This window comes from Larus michahellis, chromosome 3 (assembly GCF_964199755.1).
Source record: "Larus michahellis chromosome 3, bLarMic1.1, whole genome shotgun sequence".
Taxonomy (NCBI): domain Eukaryota; kingdom Metazoa; phylum Chordata; class Aves; order Charadriiformes; family Laridae; genus Larus; species Larus michahellis.
In genome coordinates this window covers 37,556,766-37,577,336 of record NC_133898.1, presented here as the reverse complement: position 1 = coordinate 37,577,336, position 20,571 = coordinate 37,556,766, and the positions used below count along the sequence as shown (strand labels likewise).

General features: G+C 42.6%; 1 protein-coding gene across 6 annotated transcripts in view; it reads left to right on the top strand.

Moving 5' to 3' along the window:
- The window catches only part of DAAM2 (dishevelled associated activator of morphogenesis 2), a 212,829-nt gene that overhangs the window by 154,896 nt on the left and 37,362 nt on the right, over positions 1-20,571 (top strand). For 3 of the 6 annotated variants that reach the window (XM_074579704.1, XM_074579703.1, XM_074579700.1), the window contains 9 exons: positions 273-376; positions 2,558-2,624; positions 3,558-3,675; positions 5,196-5,334; positions 6,784-6,842; positions 7,261-7,445; positions 8,392-8,709; positions 16,676-16,783; positions 19,624-19,656. In XM_074579704.1, coding sequence (XP_074435805.1) covers positions 273-376; positions 2,558-2,624; positions 3,558-3,675; positions 5,196-5,334; positions 6,784-6,842; positions 7,261-7,445; positions 8,392-8,709; positions 16,676-16,783; positions 19,624-19,656 — 1,131 coding nt within the window. The remainder of the gene's footprint in view (positions 1-272; positions 377-2,557; positions 2,625-3,557; positions 3,676-5,195; positions 5,335-6,783; positions 6,843-7,260; positions 7,446-8,391; positions 8,710-16,675; positions 16,784-19,623; positions 19,657-20,571) is intronic. The other 3 variants (XM_074579706.1, XM_074579705.1, XM_074579702.1) reach the window with 1 other exon arrangement.

The window sequence follows — 20,571 nt, the reverse complement described above, 5'->3', positions numbered from 1 at the left end:
TGCTCTTTATGGAACAAGATGGAGTGTGCTGTCCTTCTGACTGGGCATGCAGAACTCACTGTAGGTAAATGAGGACTGTATTTTTGAATGAAACAGAGGTGAATGCATTAATATTTTTTGCTTACTTTACTGGAATTAATCAACCTGTGAATTTGATGCCAGGATAGATTATATTAAAAAGGGAAGAACTGAGGTTTTAAGTTTGTTTTCTTTTTTTTTTTAATGTGATTAAAAGCTTTTGGAACCTAATTGGTTTTCCCACACTTTTTAAGGACAATTTGGAGTTCCGATTACACCTACGATATGAGTTTCTAATGCTGGGAATTCAACCTGTCATTGACAAGCTAAGAGGACATGAGAATGCCACACTGGACAGGTAAGACATGGTTTTTGAGAACAGTTATTGATCAACAGAAAGAATTCTTAGAAACTCTTCTCCATTTGGGTTTCAGATTTAAGCACAAAGCTGTCTCTCTCTCTTCCTAAAACTGACTTCCTTTAAAGACATAAAGGAGATTTGTCCTTAGAATTAAAATCAGCAGATGAAGTAGGAAACGTACACACTAAATTGGCAGTGGCTGTGGCAAGGTGTTCCTGAATTGCTTTTCTTTTAAGCTGGGGATGGCAATCATAATGAAAAAAACCCAACAAAACAAACCCCAACAACAACAACAAAAAAACCCAACAAACTGAAAAATCCCACTTCTAATTCTTTTCTCTTGTAGCAAAACTGGAACAAAAGCCTGTCCTGGTAGGAGGGACGGAAGCCAGTAATTATTGACTTCATTGAGACTGAGTATGTGTAGTCAAAGTGCAGGTTCTGAATTTCCAAGGTTTTTCTTTAAGCTCAGTCTTTTTTGTGATCTAGCTTGTACTGCACCCTCCCAAACAGTGGCACTGGCACAACTATGAGAGAAGAGGCATCTGTGGTGGGCGAAGGGGTAAAGATACCAAGGGGGCAAGAGAGAAGAACAAGGAACATCTTCAAACAGCCCTGCTACTGCACAAAATGCAACACTTGAATGGCACCTTCAAATTACTGCGTTAAAAGTTATACAGATAGTAAATGTTTTCTCCACTAGCAATTCCATATTTTGCTACAGTAATTGAAGCTGCTAATGACCTTAAATTAAACCCTTCACAAAGCCACATGCTGAAATAAACTTGGAGTGAACAATCTGCACAATTTGACTGAGACACTTCAAGAACCTAAAAGACTGATGAACCAATGAGGACCCTGGTAAAATCCATTTGCTTAACAAAATGAAGCATTTTAAGGTGTAAGAGCAGGCAGCCATAGGAGTCTACCTTCTCCTGTGACCACATTAAGCTTTGTGGAGAGGCACTGACCTGCTGATGTGCTGCTATCCCTTATTGTCTGCTACTCCAAGCTCCTTCCTACAGAGCAGGGCTGATTTGTAGGTATCTGTTATTTGTGATTTCCTAGATAGAAGTGTCAAGTTTGCCAAAGCACATGGTGAAAAACCTATGGATCACGCCTATGCCTGCAGGTTTCAAGGCACCGTTTTCTCAAACATCCACTGTCAGGAGCTGCTATAGATCTATCCCTTAAGGGCAAACGTAACATGCCTCAGATTCTGCATAAGCATCAGGTTAGCACCAGCTGCCTGTAGTAAAGAATGGCCTCGCCTCTTTGAGCAGGTGGAGGTGTAGAGGTGTATACCTGTGGATTAATGTCACAGGAAAAGATTGCATGCAGTTGCACGTGTCTGCATTTTGCTGCAGAGCTGGAACCAGTAATGTTACTTTTGATCTACAACATTATAACAAAGAAGAGAATCTGTCACATAGGCGATCCCTGTGCCTTTGGTCAGTAGCTAGGAGTGTTTTGGATCTTACACGTTACTGTGATGAGAGTGATAACAGAGGTTTGAGAGGATCCCAGATGCCTGGATTAAGTTGACTATATGCCAGGGCTATACAGGGGGATGTGCCACAGCCTTTCTCCACATCATCTGCTGCGCTCTGGTCTCTGTGCAAGAGAAGTCCAGATGCCGTGGTCAAATGTGTCTCTCACCAGGTCCCCCAGATCCCAACAGAGGCATGCTGCTGTGCTCATCAATAGGCAAATGTAAAGACAGCTGTGAGCTCTGCTGTTTAACTAATCCACTGAATGCGTCTCTGCTCCACCATGTAAAAGAAACAACTTTTAATGGTCTAATATCTGGTTAACAAGTATGGCGTGGATTTTTTAGAAATATATTATCACTGCAGGCATTGTATTTATCACAAATAGAATATCCCTTTCCTAGTTTATGTTTATTTTTAGCAGCCTTACTTCAATGCAGTGACGTAGCACAAGGATTGAAGAGCGTGTATACCTCAGCCAGCCATTTCTTTTGGCCTCTCAGTGACCCCCATGGGTTGCTTTGCATACCTATCCCAGCACTTCATTTAAGAAAGGCTCGCCATTTTCCAAGTGTTCTAGCTAGAAATGAGGTGTTGCTACTTCTATACTAACATGCCTAGTTTAAGTCTGAATTATGCCATGAACATTGGCAGGTTTTGTTTGTTTTGTTTTTCCGTTTTCTCTTAGGCACTTAGATTTCTTTGAGATGGTCAGAAACGAAGATGACCTGGAACTTGCCAAGCGGTTTGACCTGGTAAGTTTTTCTCTGGAGTACCCGAACTTGCCAAAGCTGAACAGCCGCTTTCAATGCTTGGTGCAACTTCCCTTTGTGTTCTCTGAAAACAATTATTGACTTTGGTGCTGAGAGTGGCTGGTGCTCTTGTTTTCACTGTTTCTCATTTGGCAAGCAGGGGGTCTGTGATGTGTGAACAATGAAAACAATGATCACAAACAGGGCTTCTGCCAAGTATCTTTGACAAAGAACTTCTTTCTTTTGTTTGGCTGAAGGTTCAGGAGTAGAGGAGGTTCTCAGCCCTGCTCTCATGTTCTTAGTCCTGGTGATCCACATGCATTCGAGTTTCAGACATCCTCTCTACAGGACTATGGGTGAAGCTTGAGCTCTTCTCTGATGCTTTTCCCAAGATTACAGGAAACTGTCTTGAAGACTGTACCTCAGAGCCTGTGGAGAGGAATCAGTGTTTTGGATTGGGTGGATTCTAAAGATAAGCATAAAACAAGGACAGTTTCCACAACCTCTAGTAACAGTAAGAGGCTGTAGGGTCCAGAATTGTTACAGTTTCCTGTCTTCATGACCAGCTCTTGCTGCACACCGATACAAAACAACTAGCCATTTCCTACTTAGCTTCCACTATCTGTGCCACCACATTCCATGACTCAAATGTTTTGCTTGCTCCAGAACAGCTCTCGGTGGCTGTCCACGCCTCCCACCTTTCTAGCCCTTTACTTTGGGGATCTTTTCCATACTGGAGTTGGGATGACAATGCTGGTCTCAAAGACCCTGCTCCTCACTGGAACTTGCAGCTGGACATCGCAGGAGACTCTGCAGAGGTCCAGTTGCTAGAAATTTGCCTGTCTTGGTGTTGATCAGATCTTTCACAGTTAGTCCGGCTTTCACTGTGCGTGTTTTTTCTCTTACTTGTTCTTTCCCTACCTTCTCTATCTTCAGATCCACATTGATACAAAAAGTGCCTCTCAGATGTTTGAGTTGATCAAGAAGAGATTGAAGCACACAGACGCCTATCCCTATTTGTTATCTATCCTCCAGCACTGCTTGCAGATGCCATGTGAGTACATCACAGTTTTCCAGAGCAAGGGTTATTGGAGAACTTGGTGAAGCTTTGGTTGTAGGTACAGGGTCACAGAAACACACCGCCCTTGTCTTCCATTCAGAACTCGGCAGTGGCTACGGGACTTGGTGTCTTACACTGACTCCATCCAGCAGATTTTTGTCACAATACTTAAAGCAGCAGCTTGACCTTTCTGCACTTGCAAGTAGCTGAAACATTCCAATTAGTCACTGACAGAGCTTTTAATGATTTCAAATTAGAAGTTTTAAAAAAGAAAGAGCCCTTGTGCTCTAAATCAGGGGATTCCCAGAAATAGATACCATTTTAAATCTTAACAAAATGCACTGAGGAATTTTTCCGGTGAAACAATGCAGTACTGAAAGCTGTTCTATCACTGGGAAATTCCACAGTAAGTCTTCATGCTGCTATATCATGGCGATGAACCAGTGGAGAGCTCCTCAACTCAAATGGAAAAATAACATCAGCATTTGTTTTCAAGAGAAGTGATAGGAATCTTCTTGTTAACTGTAACAAAGTGATTCGGTTGTGCTTCCAGAGTGTAGCGACTGAGCAAAGGCATAGCAAGATCACTAAAGAGCTGCCTGCCTTGATCCTGTTTAGATATCAGGTGCTGGTCTTCATTACTTTCAGCCATACTTGAGCAGTCAAACTGAAAAGGGAACATGAGGGAGTTATGTTGTGGTGCGCTTTTTCAGAAAGTAATGTGATATGTTTTCAGGCACTCATTAGATTCAAGTACTGCTGTGCACAAATTCAAGCAGTTGTTTGTCCCAGTGGTCTCCTTGATATCACTCTTGAAGGCAGTACTTGAGCTTTAGGTATTGACCTGAATTTTTGATGGCAGAAAGGCCAAATCCTGCTAGGCTGGGCCAGGATTGTACTGGAGAGGTTTTAAAGAATTTAAAGGTCTAGGTTATGTAACTCAGGGAGCTGAGATGAACTTTATGTTGCTCTGTCTCTTTGTTTGATATCCATGGGATCAGTGCCTTTCGTTCAATTTCTGTTCTTTCTTTCCACACTTTTTAGTCATGTTTATTTGAATTTTTCATGCCAGTTGAGTTTCACTGACCTGCAGATAACTGAGCATGCAGATAAAACATCTGATTGTTTTTACAGTACCTGGTCATGATGTTACCTACGTGCCAAAAAAAAACCCCAACATCAAGCCCCAGAAAATACTGAGAAACAGCTTTCATAGAGGAGTCACTTCTGTAGGCATTTGAAGTGCAAGTCAGAGCTAACCTGCCAAGTGAGCTGCACAGCCTGAATGCACGTATCAGGCAGAGTTGCCCAGGCCTGTTATCTGCTGTTCCAATAGCCCAAGTGTTTGTAAATAACCTGCTAGCGACACTTCAGGGTTACGCTTTGTATTCTGTAATTTACTACATACAGGATTGAGATGGAAGGTGGAAAGGAACGAATGCCAGTCTGTTGGCAGGACTGTGCACTTTGGCATGAAAATGGAAGTTCTCATGCGTTGGTCTTTTTCCATACAGATAAGAGGAATGGAGGAAACTTCCAGCAGTGGCAGCTGTTGGACAGAATACTCCAACAAATTGTTCTTCAGGATGAACGAGGAGATGATCCAGATATAGCTCCATTGGAAAACTTCAATGTCAAGAATATCATTAAAATGTAAGCAGCATTATTATTGTTTATTGCTGTTACGCAATAAGTAATGATAATTACTTATTATCTTATTTAAGATATCTTGATAATTACTTATTATCTTAATAATTACTTATTAAATAAGTATATGATAAGTATGCAGGTGCTTAGGAAATAAAATATCATATCTGAGTACTTTCTTACAGTATTTTCCAGCAAAGTCCTTGCCTTTGGCTTCTAATTTCTATTCAATATTAAGCTGGTTAGAAGAACAGAAAAAATACCTACGATATTATAACAAGGCTTCCTTGTGTGTCTTTTTCATGCAGAATGTTGGTGAAAGCTTTCATTGATATTAAAAAAAAATAATGTGGTCATCTCTACTTAGATCTCATTCCTCACTAATGAGCACATCATTTAGAAAGATTTCAAATAGTGGAAAGCAGCCCCCACCTAGCACACAAAGCCTTTACCTCTTCATAAAATATCTGCATGCTCTCACTCACAGACTTGGCTGAGGGCACTGCCATTATTTTTTCCCATAGGACGCATCATTTGAGAAGTCTAGCTACATGAGCTGGCTCTCATCTCAACTTCCCTGTTCTCAGTCCTTTTTTAGCCAAACTTTTGGACTCTTCATTCCATCCATCTGCCTCTGCAGGTAATTCATGGTCCATTACCCTTCTGAATTATCCACTGAAAAGAGCATTTTATAGAACATAAGCCTCATATGAAACCAAATTCTCCTGTACTAAAAATCTTACAATCCCTCCTGTTACAGGCATGAGCCAAAATCAAAACTGTTTTCTCATCATGGAAAACACACACTGGTGTTGATCTCTTTCTGTCTGTCTGAATATCAGACTTCATTGTAGACCTTGTGCCTGATCTTCCCTTCTACTTTCATAGCTGCTCCTCATTCTGTATATTTAATCAATCCCCAGCATGCCCTGCATATTTTGTCAGTAATAGGAAATAGCTTCGCCAGTATGAGATATGAGCATTGCCTTATTTCTGATATGTTACCCAACAGATAAGCATCCTCCCTCCTCGTAAGAAAGAAAAAATAGAACCACAGAAAGTATAAAAAAAAAAGATGGCAATCTGGTCTTGTAATAAGGGTGGGGTAATTTGTAACACACAGCAGCTATGATTTAGTGCTGACTTCTCTCTTTCAAAGTAAGTAGACGTGGCACTTTGAGGGCATTACCTGAAGATAGGAACGTATCAGGATTTTTTTTTCCCCAGGCATTCCTTTATCCCTTTTCAGGACTTTGTGCAACAAGCCATCACTTTTATATTAGTTGTTGGCTACAGTAAAGATCATAATCTGGAACCAGCCTGACCACTGGTATGATCCTGTGTAAACATGTACATTCACCAGGTTGCCTTTTGCTGGTACTACACATAATGGCCACTTGCATTTCAGCCTGGGTAGCTCAGAAGTTGTTTAAATAATCTGATTTAATCTTTCAGGCTGGTGAATGAAAATGAAGTCAAGCAGTGGAGGGACCAGGCAGAGAAGTTTCGGAAAGGTGAGTGCATTCTCTGTGCTTGGGAAGGCAAAAGAGGGTGCAAGACTGATCCCGATTCTGTCACAGAATAGTGGGCAGCAGAGCTGGGCACAACTCTTCCTTTTGTGGACAAACCCTGCTTTGTTCCCTCCAGTACATTTTATCTCATGGTGATCAGTTTACGTATTTCATAGGATGGGGCTTCCCTCAATTTTCACATGAAGTGATTTTACAGTCTAAATGAAACTTGGGCATTGCTGTCCTGATCACTAAAGATCACTGTCAACACAGTCAGACTCTGTTTTCTTTTTCCTACTCTCATTATACATCCCCAGTTGAACTGAGAGATTTGTCAGCTTTATTTCAGTGTAACCTGCATCTCTTCAGGGACTGTTCATGAGCTTTATTTCATCAGCCCCACTTGCCTGTTTCCCCTTAGATCATGCCGAGCTGATGAGCAGGTTAGAGAAGAAGGAGCGGGAATGTGAGACAAAGACCCAGGAGAAAGATGAAATGATGAAGACACTGAACAAAATGAAGGACAAGCTGCAGAAGGAATCCTTGGAGCTGCGCCAGACCCGGGACCAGATGAACGACCTGGTGGCTCAACTTAATGAGTTCTCGGTATGAGACTTGGACTCTTCCCATCCTTGTTTAAAGCCTGCTAACTAGTGAATGATGGATAAAAGCACATTATGAGTGAAACACTTTCTATGGTCAGTACAGAGAGGAGAGAGTCTGTCTAGCCAGCTAAAAACATGAATACTTAGAAGCTGCTCAGCTTTGATTTGAGACCGAAATCCCTGAGCTGGTGGTATTGAGTGGGTAATGCATGGGCTGCTCCATTCCTTCTCCTCAGCCACTTTCTGTGCAGGAGCTGCTGAGTCACACTAGCCATAATTTTCACTGCTGAGTGGGGTCGCCCTTGTTGTTATGTCAGTGGAATAGAGAAAAATCTCCCAGACACAAAAGTAAATTTGGTGAAGAAACAGGATTTTCTCCAAGAGCATCTGTACTGCCTTGGAGCTCTGCAGAAGTGACATTTGCAGCTGCTTCCTCCTGCTTGGCGCTCCTTCTGTCCCAGCAGTGTGCCTGAGCCTTAACTCGCCAGGACACGGCCCTGAGAAGTTAGGCACTGCAGCAAGCAGATTCATTCCCTCCTCCTCTCTCCCACTTTGCGTTAGTGGGGCCTAATGACAGGTATTCAAGTATTTCAAATCCTAAGGTTTAAAACCCAGGAGTTCAAAAGTTCATAAGATTGAACTTTTCTCTTCTTTCATACATAAGGAGAAAATAATACATTTTGGCTTCTTTTACTAGCTTTCTGTTTTTCTGAGCCATTTATGGTTCCTTTTTTCAAGCTCTTCTCCACAACTTCAAGGGCTTGAAACTTTCTCTTAAATGAAAGCTGAGATTCCTCCCTTTATTGCATGGCTTTGAGTGCAGGAGGCTTTAAAGAAAACATCAAATATTTTGAGACTCGTAATAAAATCACATCAGCTGGCAACATGGAGTTATTGTGCCTTTTAAACTGTTTGCTTTCTTTTTCTGTGTGTTTTTTATTTTCCAGCAAGGGGGCAGCATTTCCTTCCCACCCCCACCACCACCCCCTCCAGGTGGCCCATTAGCTTTGTCCTCTTCTCACATGTCTGAGAACTTGCCACCTCTGCCACCTCCTCTGCCTTTCTCCAGCTGTCCCCCTCCTCCTGCTCCACCACCTCCTCCAGGAGGACCTCCTCCCCCACCAGGAGCACCACCTTTCTTCAGCATGGGGATGCCACCCCCTTCAACAACCACCTTCAGCAGCAGTGGCACCAGCTTGAAGAAGAAATCTATCCCGCAGCCTTCACACCCACTGAAATCCTTCAATTGGGCTAAGCTGAGTGAGGTAAGAAATTGCAGTACTCTCACCAATTAATTTAGTTTCGAAGTATAACTCGGTGTTGATTAATGCCATGAAGTGCAAGATGACAGAAGCGAGTGATATTGTGGCTTTCCTTGGGCTGAGGTCAGTAGGCGTCAGTAACTATCTTGAGGGAGTCTCCCCAGTTCTCCAGCAGTGCAGCACATCTCCTGTGATGACCGAGGTGCTGGTTAGGTGAGCTGCAGTAGATCTGGGCATACTATTGGTTAGGCAAAGCTGTAGTGAGACTGGACACGTAAGCCAGAACTGGACATCTCCAGGACGGCTGCGCCAGAGTTGCCCTCACTTGCTCATCAGGGAAAAGGATGGCCAGAGCCAACGTGGACAAAACATGGTGAGAACCAGCTCCAAAACCAGCCTCCTCTACACTGTCAGGAGCTGTCACCAGGGAGGGAAAGGTGGCCCGATTCTCCTCACCATTTTTTCATGGCCATGGGGGAAGCTGCTTTTCTCCTTGCATGGTTACAACTCTGTCTCTTGGTGATAAAACTCCAAATTGGCAATAAAAACGGAGGACTTGGATTCTTCCTGTTGTGCTCATTTTCTGCTACCTTGGTTGCCTCTCCTTCCCCTCCACTTCTCTCTCGTCTTCCCTCCCCGCCTTCCCTTTAGGTCTTAATTTTTTTAAACTGATTTAGAAAGAAAAAAAGTGTCTGTGTTGAGTTTGGATGGCTGCCTAGAAACCCAGGTTCTCTTTTAGACTGAAACTCACCCAGGGCCCAACTCCGGCATTTGGAATGAGTGTCCAGGGACCTCTGGAATGCCACAAGAATTCTCTCTCCCCCTCTCTCCTTTTCTTTAAAATAAAGTGAAGTGAAATATTTGCTGCACCGTCTGTGCTTGTCTGTCAAGGCCACGTGGGGGGTGTGGGAGAGAATGTAAGGACGAGGATTTATTTTCCTTTGCAGAACATGGGACTTAGTGCTCTGAAGAAAAGAAATAATAACTAATATATGTATATATATGAACGTATATGAAAAAGAGAGAGTCACAGGTGTTTCTGTTTAGCGTACAGTAACTGTAGGCTTATCCTGCCCTCTGGTTAGGAGTGAAGGCAGCTGTGCTAATAAAATTGAAGACCTGGGTGGTGAGGTGGGTAAAAGATGCTATTTTGAGGAAGGCAGAATAGTTGTAAAAAGGGGCATAAGAGGGTGCGGGCCTCATTTTGTGGTGTTTGCCAGTGTTAGTGTTTTGACCTAGTAAGGTCTCTGCAAAACTGCAGAGGTTGTGGTGCAGACACAGGTGGCTTGCCTTGTTAGTTGGGGTGCACTTTGTTATGGAATTATTTAATTCTGCTGACAGCTGGAGGAGGCAATATGTTTTGGCCATCTTCATCAGTTATCCCAGATTCCCTGCTTCAGTACTGGGCACTGTCTTTCTGTTCACATGGATATGAATCCTCTGAATACAACGTCACAGGTTGGTTGGATGGCCTCATCTTGCCTTTTCTTACCATTGCAGCAATTCTGTGGTGTTATCCTGAACTGTCAAAGTAGCCGTACATGAATGAATGAAGACTCACAACAAGCATACTGGCTGGGAGCAGCATATCTTGAGTTTTTGAGCATGGGAAACTGAGGCCTGAAAGTGTGCACAGTATTATTGTGGTTTGTGGTAGTGTTTAACTTCCAGTTCACGTGAATACAAGTTTTCCCTACAAAAAATTTTTGAGGGAAAATACATCTGACACCATGTGTATGTTTTTCTATTTTAAAAGACCGGTCTAGTTAGCGAAGAGCACAGGCGTGTCTGCAGCACGCAACACAGCAAGGTGCAGTGACACAGTGTTGGAAACAGAGCTGTACACAAATTTAGGGCTGGAGCCAGGTCAAATATGTTATTCAGCTCTTCGGTATCTCTGCATACTGTTTAGACCATCCTTCTCAAAGCAGTTAGTACAGAGTCTCTCTCCTAAGCTTTCTTAAGTGTGAAGATGATGCCAGGACTGAGGCAGCCCACATGAGAGCCAACCCCTTTCTATCCATGCAGCCTGCCACAAGGGAGTGAGAGAAAGCCAACTTTGCCCGACAGGAGTGTGGACAGGGCTGGCTGAGAGGGATTTGGCTGCAATATACTTTCTCAGTAGCAGAATCAAGGCTGTTCTGCAGGGCAATTCATATGACACCTTTTTTTTCCCAATGCTGATATTGTCCTTGGAAGGAAAGGACTGAGCTGTTGCGTGTTAGGACAATGATCAAATGTATTAAAACTCTTAGCAGTTGACAATAACAGATTGTCCGCAGTTCTCATGGGCACCACGAAAAAAGGTTTGACTGTGAAGTATTCGTGCTCCAACACGAATTCGTATACTCCAACAACCTGCTAATTTCCTTTGAGAATTAAAGATTTTGTACTAGCTTTGATGTGAGCTGACAATCAGTGGCAAAGCCATTTAGATGCATTGATGGGCTGAGTCCTGGTGAAACCCTTCCACACCACAGCTTCATTCATACAGCACTGTAGCATTGTCTGTGAATTCCATTCATACAGCACTACAGTAGTGCTGATGCCAAGGATCGCTGTTTTTTAAGAAAAAGATATTGCAATGTAACCACTGTAATGTCCTGGAAAGATTCCTTTCTTTGTTTCTGGACAGCAAGTGGAGTTTGCTCTCCCACTCTGAATTTTACACAACTCCCAAGGTCAAACAGGGACCAGATATTTATGGTTAATCCAAATGATGGACTAATTTGAAGCGCGCTGGAAGTATGGATTAATGTAATTACCTCTTTAATAACTTCAAATCAATATGTTTATATTTATCAGAGTAAATCAAGCCAACCTTCAACTACGCTGCTTGTTATCTCATGGCTGGAGAAGCAGCTTCCCATTAAGAGTCAGGCTGGTAATGATTCTAGTCAATGATCTGGAAGTGGCTTTCTTTAGCCAGCCCTAAAATAGACCGAAGTGAAATTGTCTCAGAAGAAAGGTATTTGTTCTACATACCGCATATGGTTTAAAAAAACCCCAAACAACACAACACCAACACCCCGCCCCCCAAAAAAGAGATCACATAAACAGAAAATGTTCAATTTGACACTGATTTTATTTTTTTTTAAATGTTTCTGTAATGTAATTGATGATTCTGATTTTGAGAACATTCTTCCAAAAAGCAGCCTGAGGATCATGGCAAACAATGATGCAGGACTGCCGCCAGAGATTCAAAATTAATGGAAAGATTTCTACAAAATCTCAGTGTGAAGCTATTCATAATAGCCTTGGTGGTGCCTAGTCCTCCAGTGAGATAAAACAGCTGTCTCAATTAACAAACATGCCAGAAATACAATTTGCTCAAAGTGGATTTTTCTTACACTGAGGAAAGGATCTGGTATCAAGAGAGAAATCTTAAAAATGCACTCTGTTGATATCCCTTATTCAGATTGATAATGGAATTATGAATCTACTTGTTAGATAATGAATTGGCTGCATGTTTGCAGTCAAAGAGTTGCGGTCAACAGCTCGATGTCCAAGTGGTGACCATTGACGAGTGGCTTTCCTCAGGGGTCAGCATTGGGACCAGCACAGTTTAACATCTTTCTTGGTGATATGGACAGTGGGATTGAGTACACTCTCAGCGAGTTTGCTGACAATACCAAGCTGAATGGTGCGGTCGACATGCTGGAGGGAAGGGATACCGTCAGAGGGACCTGGTCAGGCTTGAGAGGTGGGCCCGTGCAAACCTCATGGATTTCAACAAGGCCAAGTGCAAGGTCCTGCAGGTGGGTCATGGCAATCCCAAGCACGAATACAGGCTGGGTGGAAAATGGATTGAGAACGGCCCTGAGGAGAAGGACTTGGGGGTGTTGGTTGATAGGAAGCTCAGCATGAGCAAGTGTATGCTTGCAGCCCAGAAAGCCAACCGTATCCTGGGCTGCATCAAAAGAAGAGTGTCCAGAAGGTTGAGGGAGCTGATTCTCCCCCTCTAGTCTGCTCTCATGAGACCCCACCTGGAGTACTGCATCCAGCTCTGGGGCCCCCAACATAAGAAGGACGTAGACCTGTTGGAGCGAGTCCAGAGGAGGGCCAGGAAGATGATCAGAGGGCTGAGCACCTCTCTATGAAGACAGGCTGAGAGAGCTGGGGCTGTTCAGCCTGGAGAAGAGAAGGCTCCGGGGAGGCCTTCCAGTACTTACAGGGGACCTACAGGAAAGATGGGGAGGGACTCTTTATCAGGGAGTGTAGTGATAGGAGTAGGTGTAATGGTTTTAAACTGAATAAAGGTAGATTTAGATTAGATATTAGGAAGAAATTCTTTACTGTGAGGGTGGTGAGGCACTGGAACAGGTTGCCCAGAGTTGTTGTGGATGCCCCATCCCTGGAGGTGTTCGAGGCCAGTTTCGACGGGGCTTTGAGTAACCTGGTCTAGTGGGAGGTGTCCCTGCCCATGGCAGGGGGGTTGGACTTAGGTGATCTTTAAAGGCCACTTCCAAACCAAACCATTCTATGATTCTATGAATTAAAATTTCAAGTTGCTTCACAAATAAGCAGCATTGCCTGCTCCAGTATTCACTGGACACTCATAGTTTCTATCATTTCTCTGGGCCTGCAGGACAACTGAAAGGCTTTCCCAAAGTACTGTAAGTTTTCACTCCTGCTGCGAGGTTATTGAGGCACAATGGACTTTTGTGGCTTGCAGAGTATCACTATTTATCTTTCAGGGTAAATAAAATCATCTGTTAGAGGAAGTACAGGGCAGCTTGATATGATTTGTAGCTCCATGGAACACTCTTATTCTTGCTACACTTGGTACACTCTTAGTCTTGGTAGATCTCTCGGCAAATTGGACTTCATTACAAAGGGGGAATGACGTAACTGCAGCTGCAATGGCAAGCAAATTGTTAAATGCAACACACCAAAAACTGAGCTTGATGGAGTAAATGTCTTGCCAATACTTGTTCTGGTAATAAGATGTTTCCTTACCAAGTATGTCCTACCATTTTGGTAGAGGATGCTGGGAAACGTAGTTCACAGAATTTGCTTTTCAAAGGGGGCTAAAACTTTGCAAAGCAGAGGAACCACAGATCTTGGAAGATTTGTAGAATGAATAAATGAATGAATGAAGAAATAAATAAATATGGGGAGAAAAGCATGTTACAGATGAAGTGACCTCTCTTTTTTCCTTTTCTTTTTTTTTTTTTTATGGAGAGAGAAAAAAGTAAAGAAGAAATAAAGAATTTACTTTATTTTTAAATTCTTATTTATAGACAATAAATATTTTTTATGGTGCTGAGGGAATCATTTATCATAGCAACCACATTATGCAAGCCTGTTTCTCTTAAAATGTGCAATTTCTCTGGCTGATGACAAGGAACTATCAGCCAGTTAATCCATAACGGAGTAGCAAGAGCTCAGTGTACGAAATTATCTGGCAGCAACATGAAAGTTTTCAAGGGCAGAGCTTAGGGTAGAAACAGAAGGGAGAGCCCCATTGCAAGTGTATTGTGTAACAAAGGTTGTTTATACCTCTGCCTGCCTCGTTTTTTCTTTGACTGGATTAGCACTTTTGGTACTAAAATGGGGTTGCTTGGGTCAAAGGTCTATTTGTGCACACCATTGCAATGGGTGTTGCTTTGGAATTTGTCTTTCCGCTACAACTAGCGTACAAGCCATCCTGTACAGGACGAGATTCAAACTGGGTCTTAAAATGGATCTGAATTGAAATGAGAATCATTCACACTTCCTTAGGTTGTTTTTCTGGGAAAGTATGGATGAGAACTACTCTCTGCAATCCCTTTGTAAGTCTCAGAACTGCCTGTTCTGGCACCTCTGCAATTCATTTGGACTAGCCTGTTCTGAAGCACATTTTCACTGTTCTTGGCCTTTGTGGGGAAACTTCATTCCTGTGGGAGCTTTGTCAGCAGGACAGGTAAATGGGCAAGACTGTCATGAGTAGCTGTCTCTTGAGTCACATGCAGGCTTCTGCCAAATGCAGCATTAGAGCTTTTTGGCATCCTCGGGGCTCTATCCCAATGATGATTCTAAGGACTGTCCACTGGCGCCTGTCAAGAAATATTCTTCCATTTCAGTGTTTGATGGGACAATCTGAAACAGTGAGGAACTGCTCTGCCGTTCAAATACATCCCTCAGGATTTATAATTCAAGGTTTATAAAGCCAGCCTGGAAATTGAATGAGAATGAACACTCTGCCTGGATGCTTCTGGCTAAGACTGGCAGTGGACTCCAGGGTTAGGATAAAATGAAAATTAACTTTGTCTCCTATTCCTTTGGCTGAGGTGAGCCTCCTGAACTCGTTTGTCATGTTACAGTCACAGGGTCATGATGTTTTTCCTGCTATGGAAAGAAGAGCCGCCCCAATTGCAAGGAACTATACAATGATATTGGTGAGCTTGTTCAGGGATGGGTGCCGCTCCCATCTAGTATATGCTCTCACTATAAATAGCGCTGCAGACACCCTTCCTTGCCCTCAGGCACTCACAGGCTGCCTCTGGAGGGAGGGTGTTGGTTTTCCTCCACAGTGTCTGCCCTGCCAGGAATTTCCTCCAGAACACTTCACACTTTTATTTCCCCTCATTTCATCCTCCCATCAGGTGTTTTTCCTTGCTCCTTGAGCCTTGTGGCTTAGCACATTTCCCTCATTCCTTTGATGACTGTGAATGGGAAGTAGAGCCTGTTCCTAATTAGTTCTGATAATGAAGTGTTAACACACTTTGCTGTGTAGGTACAGGTCAGGTACTTCGGAGCTGTAGCCTGTGTGAGGGTTTCATTGCTTTTCCTTGCTGTTCCTGGCTTTCCCTGCATCAGTATTCTGCTGGCTCTTCATCTCCTGGGGTTTGCTTAGGTTTCTTTACAATCCCTTCTGTCCACTTCCTTTTTCTTTTAATCAACACCTTCCTTATTTTTGCAGTTAATAAAGTACAATAAATGCATGCTTCATTAACTAAATGAACTGGAAGATAGTGTTGTCAGGTGTGAAGAGAAAGTTTTCCTTTTCTGAATGGGTAATTGCCCAAAGCTGGTCCCACACAACATGCACTTTAACAGTCAGTAGGAAGGAGAAGGTAGTTCAGTCTTTGTGTCCTCTTTGCCAGCGAGGCCATCTGTCCTGAAAAAGTCATCAGGAGACCCCAAGGCCTTCTCCTAGTTTAGGATGACTGCTGATTAGCTAATTCATGTACTACAAGAGCTTATTTGGTCCAGGGTTGGTGGACAGCAAAGTTGGAGGAGTCTGTGCCTGCTTCCCTCCAAGCTAATGATCTGCCAAACAGCTAGGATCCTTGGCATTCGGGATAATGTATCACCCAGGTTGTGAACACTTCCAGTTGGTGTGGATGGTGCTCTTTCAGAAATCTGGATATGGTTTGTTTCTATTTGAGTCAACAAAGAACTCATGTAGGCAGGGGAGATCAATTAGGCTTCAAAGACTCAGAGCCTCAAAAGTAAAATAAAAAAAAATAATCTTAAACTACTTTCACAGACAGGCAGAATGAAAACCACACACCCTTTGGGGTTTGCAACAGAACCTGGCAAAATTTGCAGAAGGGAAGATGTGTCTGGGGTTTGTCATGCATCAGTGCCCTTCCTAAGCTTTTTCCTCATGATGGTAACACTTCTTTCAGCATGACCACAATCATTGTGTTAGACAGATGGCCACTCTTGAAAGAAAACGTACTGTGGGATCATAGATATTGCTTGAGATGCGGTCTGCGAGTCTTGGAATGTACCCTTTCATCAGATGGTTGCTGCGATGAAAAATACAAAATACTCAGTATGTTTAAAAAAAAACAAAGAAACCCCCAAAGCTATTTTTTTTCTCCTTTGACTCTTGAAACAAAGTGTGCCCTCTAAAATGACAGCAGTAGTACATAGGAATATGGCCAGTGAGCAGGAGAGAATGATCTGTCCAAATGTGATTGGGTGTTTTTAGCTAAAAGCTTTTGCTATCTTATTAAAATATGACCTTTTCTTTCAGGAGAGGATCCATGGCACAATCTGGAATGAGATCGATGATTTAAAGGCATTCAAGGTGCTGGATCTAGAAGATTTTGAAAAGATGTTCTCTGCATATCAGAGACACCAGGTAGGGTGAACTCTTCTACACCTTGTCTTCCCTGCATTTCTGGAGGAGGAAAGAACACATGACAGTGATCTGGGCCCTTGTCCACCTGCAGTCAGGCTGCATCCTTTGCTGCTCTGCCACTGTTCAAAAAATCACAAGACCAAAAGAAGTGGGGAGGACATACAGGGCAGAGTATAACCTTCTGTTATCAACATAGTTCATGCTAATGGTCAACTCTCAGAGACAACAGCTCCCAGCAGGTAATGCTTTATTTGATCTGAACGGCCACTGGCTTCCAAAAGCCCCTGAGCTTTACATTCATGCTTGATATCCATCTTTCTATTTCTCCCATTCATCCAGACAAAAAGTCTGTACTTGTTTGAGTACTGAGAAAGGTGACTGAATTAGCTATCTTTTGCTTTGTCTATTTTTCTTGAACAGACAACTGACCCAACTGGCTAGGTGACAAAAACTGCCTGAATTACAGATTATAACACAAACAGCATAGTTTAAAAGCAGCCATTTATTAGAATGTCTTTTTTCCCTCCTCTTTTTCTTGGAAAGCAAGTCACCTTCAATCTGTCTGTCTCCACTAAATGAGATTTAGCAGGGGAGAGGTTGTACTTGCACTCCCTGAACTCCCCCAGCTTTCCTTTGCTTTTGGAATATGTTTGGAGAAATTCTATCTTTTGTACTCTGCAGAATTGGATCATTGCTCTGGAGTTTTAGGAAAAGACACAGACGTGATTGCCATAAGCAGCCTTTATGATTAAGCCTTATAGTGATAATGATTACTTCATTGTCATTATGATTAACTTATTCAGTACCTTGAAATTAACAAACCAACCCCTTGTCTTTGGACTTTCCACCTGTTCCCTCCTCTCTCTTGTTTTCCTATCTAATCCAATAGACATAATGAATAACTCTTCTGATTTACTAGCTCACAGCCACCTAGATAAGCATCCCAACTTGAACTGTGGAGAATGTGATGTTACCCATTGCATGATGAGATGTCATTTGTCATTCTGCTCCTGCAAATAGCTGTTGCTGTTTCAGTGGGTCCCTCTCTCTTTCTGTGAATCCCATTCCTTGAAACAAGAAATTAGTTCATAAATGGGAAGAAAGGCATGTAAAACTTCAGTGCTGTTGCAAGGTTGGATTTAGACCCCGTGCCAAAAGCTGAGCTATGATGGGGAGCTCCCAGTTGTCTTACAAGTAGCCTGACTGTCTGACTGTCATCTGTGCACATAAGTAGCCATTGCAGCATCAAGGTGCCATTCCAATGTTTCAGGTGCAAACATTGCAGCTTCCTCACTAGGAATAACCTTGCAAAGGCTTGCCTCCTTTGGGCTCCAAAATCCAAAGTCAAAGCTGTCCTGGTCTGCCGACTCTCAGTTAGAATCATAATATTTATGGCTGTGTTACCAACCACTGAAAAGCAGCCTGGCCCATTCAGCCATAAACTAACCTGACCCTTACCCCTGCCCACTGGAATGGAGCCATCATCGCAGAGTGACCTCCATGGGTCTTGGAACAGTTCTCTCCCATCCTCATTAAACACACTTCATGACAGTGGCTCCAGACACTAGAGTATCATTTATGTAAGCTACTTATATTTTTGTGTGGTTAGGAGCATTGCTGCCCCTCCAACTTTCATTGAAGGTTTTGTGTTGGTTTTTTCCCATTAAATATGCCATTGTTATTACTATACGTGATACTTTCTTTTTCATCCATACTCACTCCAGTGTGAACTGGATTCCAATCAACAAGTCCTCATCAAATTTCTTTTTTTTTTTTTTTTTTTTTTTTTAAAAGACCAGGCAACCAAAATTGCTTTTGAATCAAAATCTTATGAGAACTTTTCCAGTTGATTCACACTTAGTCTTTTCTCCTCTTTTATTTTTGGAAATACTCCACTCTGGCCAAGTACGTGTTTACGCTGGGTTTGTGACTTTTAAACTTCATCCAAATGTCTGTAAAGAAAAATGTCAGTGCAAAGGCCTGCTCCTTTGCATCTGAAATGTTGAATGAGTACAGATAAAGACATTTCTTTCTTTGCTGTTATTAACATGATCTTCATATTTTTTCCAGTTTCATTTACATTAAACATTTTTTCTTTCTTCTTCATTTTTTTAATGACAAAGGGTCTCTTCTCCTCTCTCAAGTCCAGTGTGTCATTTTTGGTGGCTATGAGGAAAAGCAGAATTGTCCAGTGTAAGAATGCTGGACCAAGAATTCCTACACTTGTCTTTTGACCTTGCTCCAGTCTTGTGTAATGTTGAACTTTTGATTCAGTGTATCTGGTGTTTTCCTCGAGTATGGAATATTTGGTGAAATGGTTGGAGTCTGTCACCCAGTAGTGCTGCAAGGCTGCTTTGGTGGTTAAGGAGTGCTTTCAAAATACTTGGCTGTAAGTTGCTAAAGGGTATAATATGCCGTTGAAACAAGTTGTTACTAATAATGGCAATCTGTGCCTGTGCCTCAGGAGAGGAGAACTGACCCTCAAGTTTTAACCTTGGAAGTTCTTTCAGTAAGGCTACGGACTAGATTTGTAAAGGTATTTAAGCGTTATCCTAGTTAATGCTTCAAGACCTAAGAGATTTATGCTTTGGAGACTGAATTTATTCTATTCAGAAAAGACCTAGAACTCTTAGTTCCCCAACATCTACTGATTTAAAATATGCAAAGGAATGCTGAAATACCTTTGAACCATCTGGGCCAGTATTACTTGCTAAGCATTTTATTCTCTTAGAAAACAGTGTGTGTCTAAATTCAGCTGCCTTGTTAAACTTGATATCTTTCTCTGTGACTAATTTTTGGCATGTTTCCTTCTTCATTATTTGCGGCTGCTGCCTGCATAGGACCTGCTAACTAACCCCTCCTCCTGTAAGCAGGTGAGTATCATTGTCTGCCTCCTGATCCTCTCGCAGTGTGTGGCAAGGTGAAGTCCTGCACCGTGCCATTATGGGGTCATGACTCATCTCATGCTACTCTTTTATATGCCCTTGCACCTCTGCGTTCTGGGTGGGGAAGGTGGCACAAAAAACTCCTTCAGCTGTATTAGCTCTGCAGTAGGAACTAGTGCCTATTCTTTACTTAGCTGTAACCTTTCTGTGTTTTCTACTGGTGTGCCTTTTTTGATGATCCTGAGGAAAAAGACCAGGGACAAAGTAAAATGCACACGTGAACTCTCCTTAACCAAAGCAATACTCTCTCTAGTGGAGAAGAAAAGGGACTTACTTTCAGGGAGCCTTCACTCCCACTGTTCCCACCTGTGGTCCATGTGCTTTGGACAGTACTGAAGACTCCAGATGTATTGCAACTTGACACGGACTTTCTGATAAAGAAAATCTTTTTTTTTCTGTAGAACCAGAAGGCACTTTGGTTGGGCAAAAGGATTTGTGCCAGCTGAGGAGAAAAAGGATTAGACTGAAGGAAAGCCTACTTCATTTCAGACTGCTGAAACCCTTACAAAGTTCAGGGAAAGACTGAAATGGTGTTTAGAAGAAGTAGAGATATCAGACTGCCCACATGTTTTCAAACTGTCTACCTCTCAGTTTGTCCATACTCTTAAGCGAAATTCTTGGCAACACGTTTGAGAAGAGCGATGCTCTCAGAAGGCGGTTGTTCAGATGTCCTCACAAGCGTCTCTGGTGGCACCATGAGTGCTCAGGGAACTGTATTTGGAAAGTCTGGTCAGGACCTCTGCCACTGGGTGAGGCTAATACATGGCTCTGGGCCATTTATTGGGCCATCATGGCAGTGCACATCATGAAACATGTCAATGTGGTAGAAATAGTTCCCTAAAG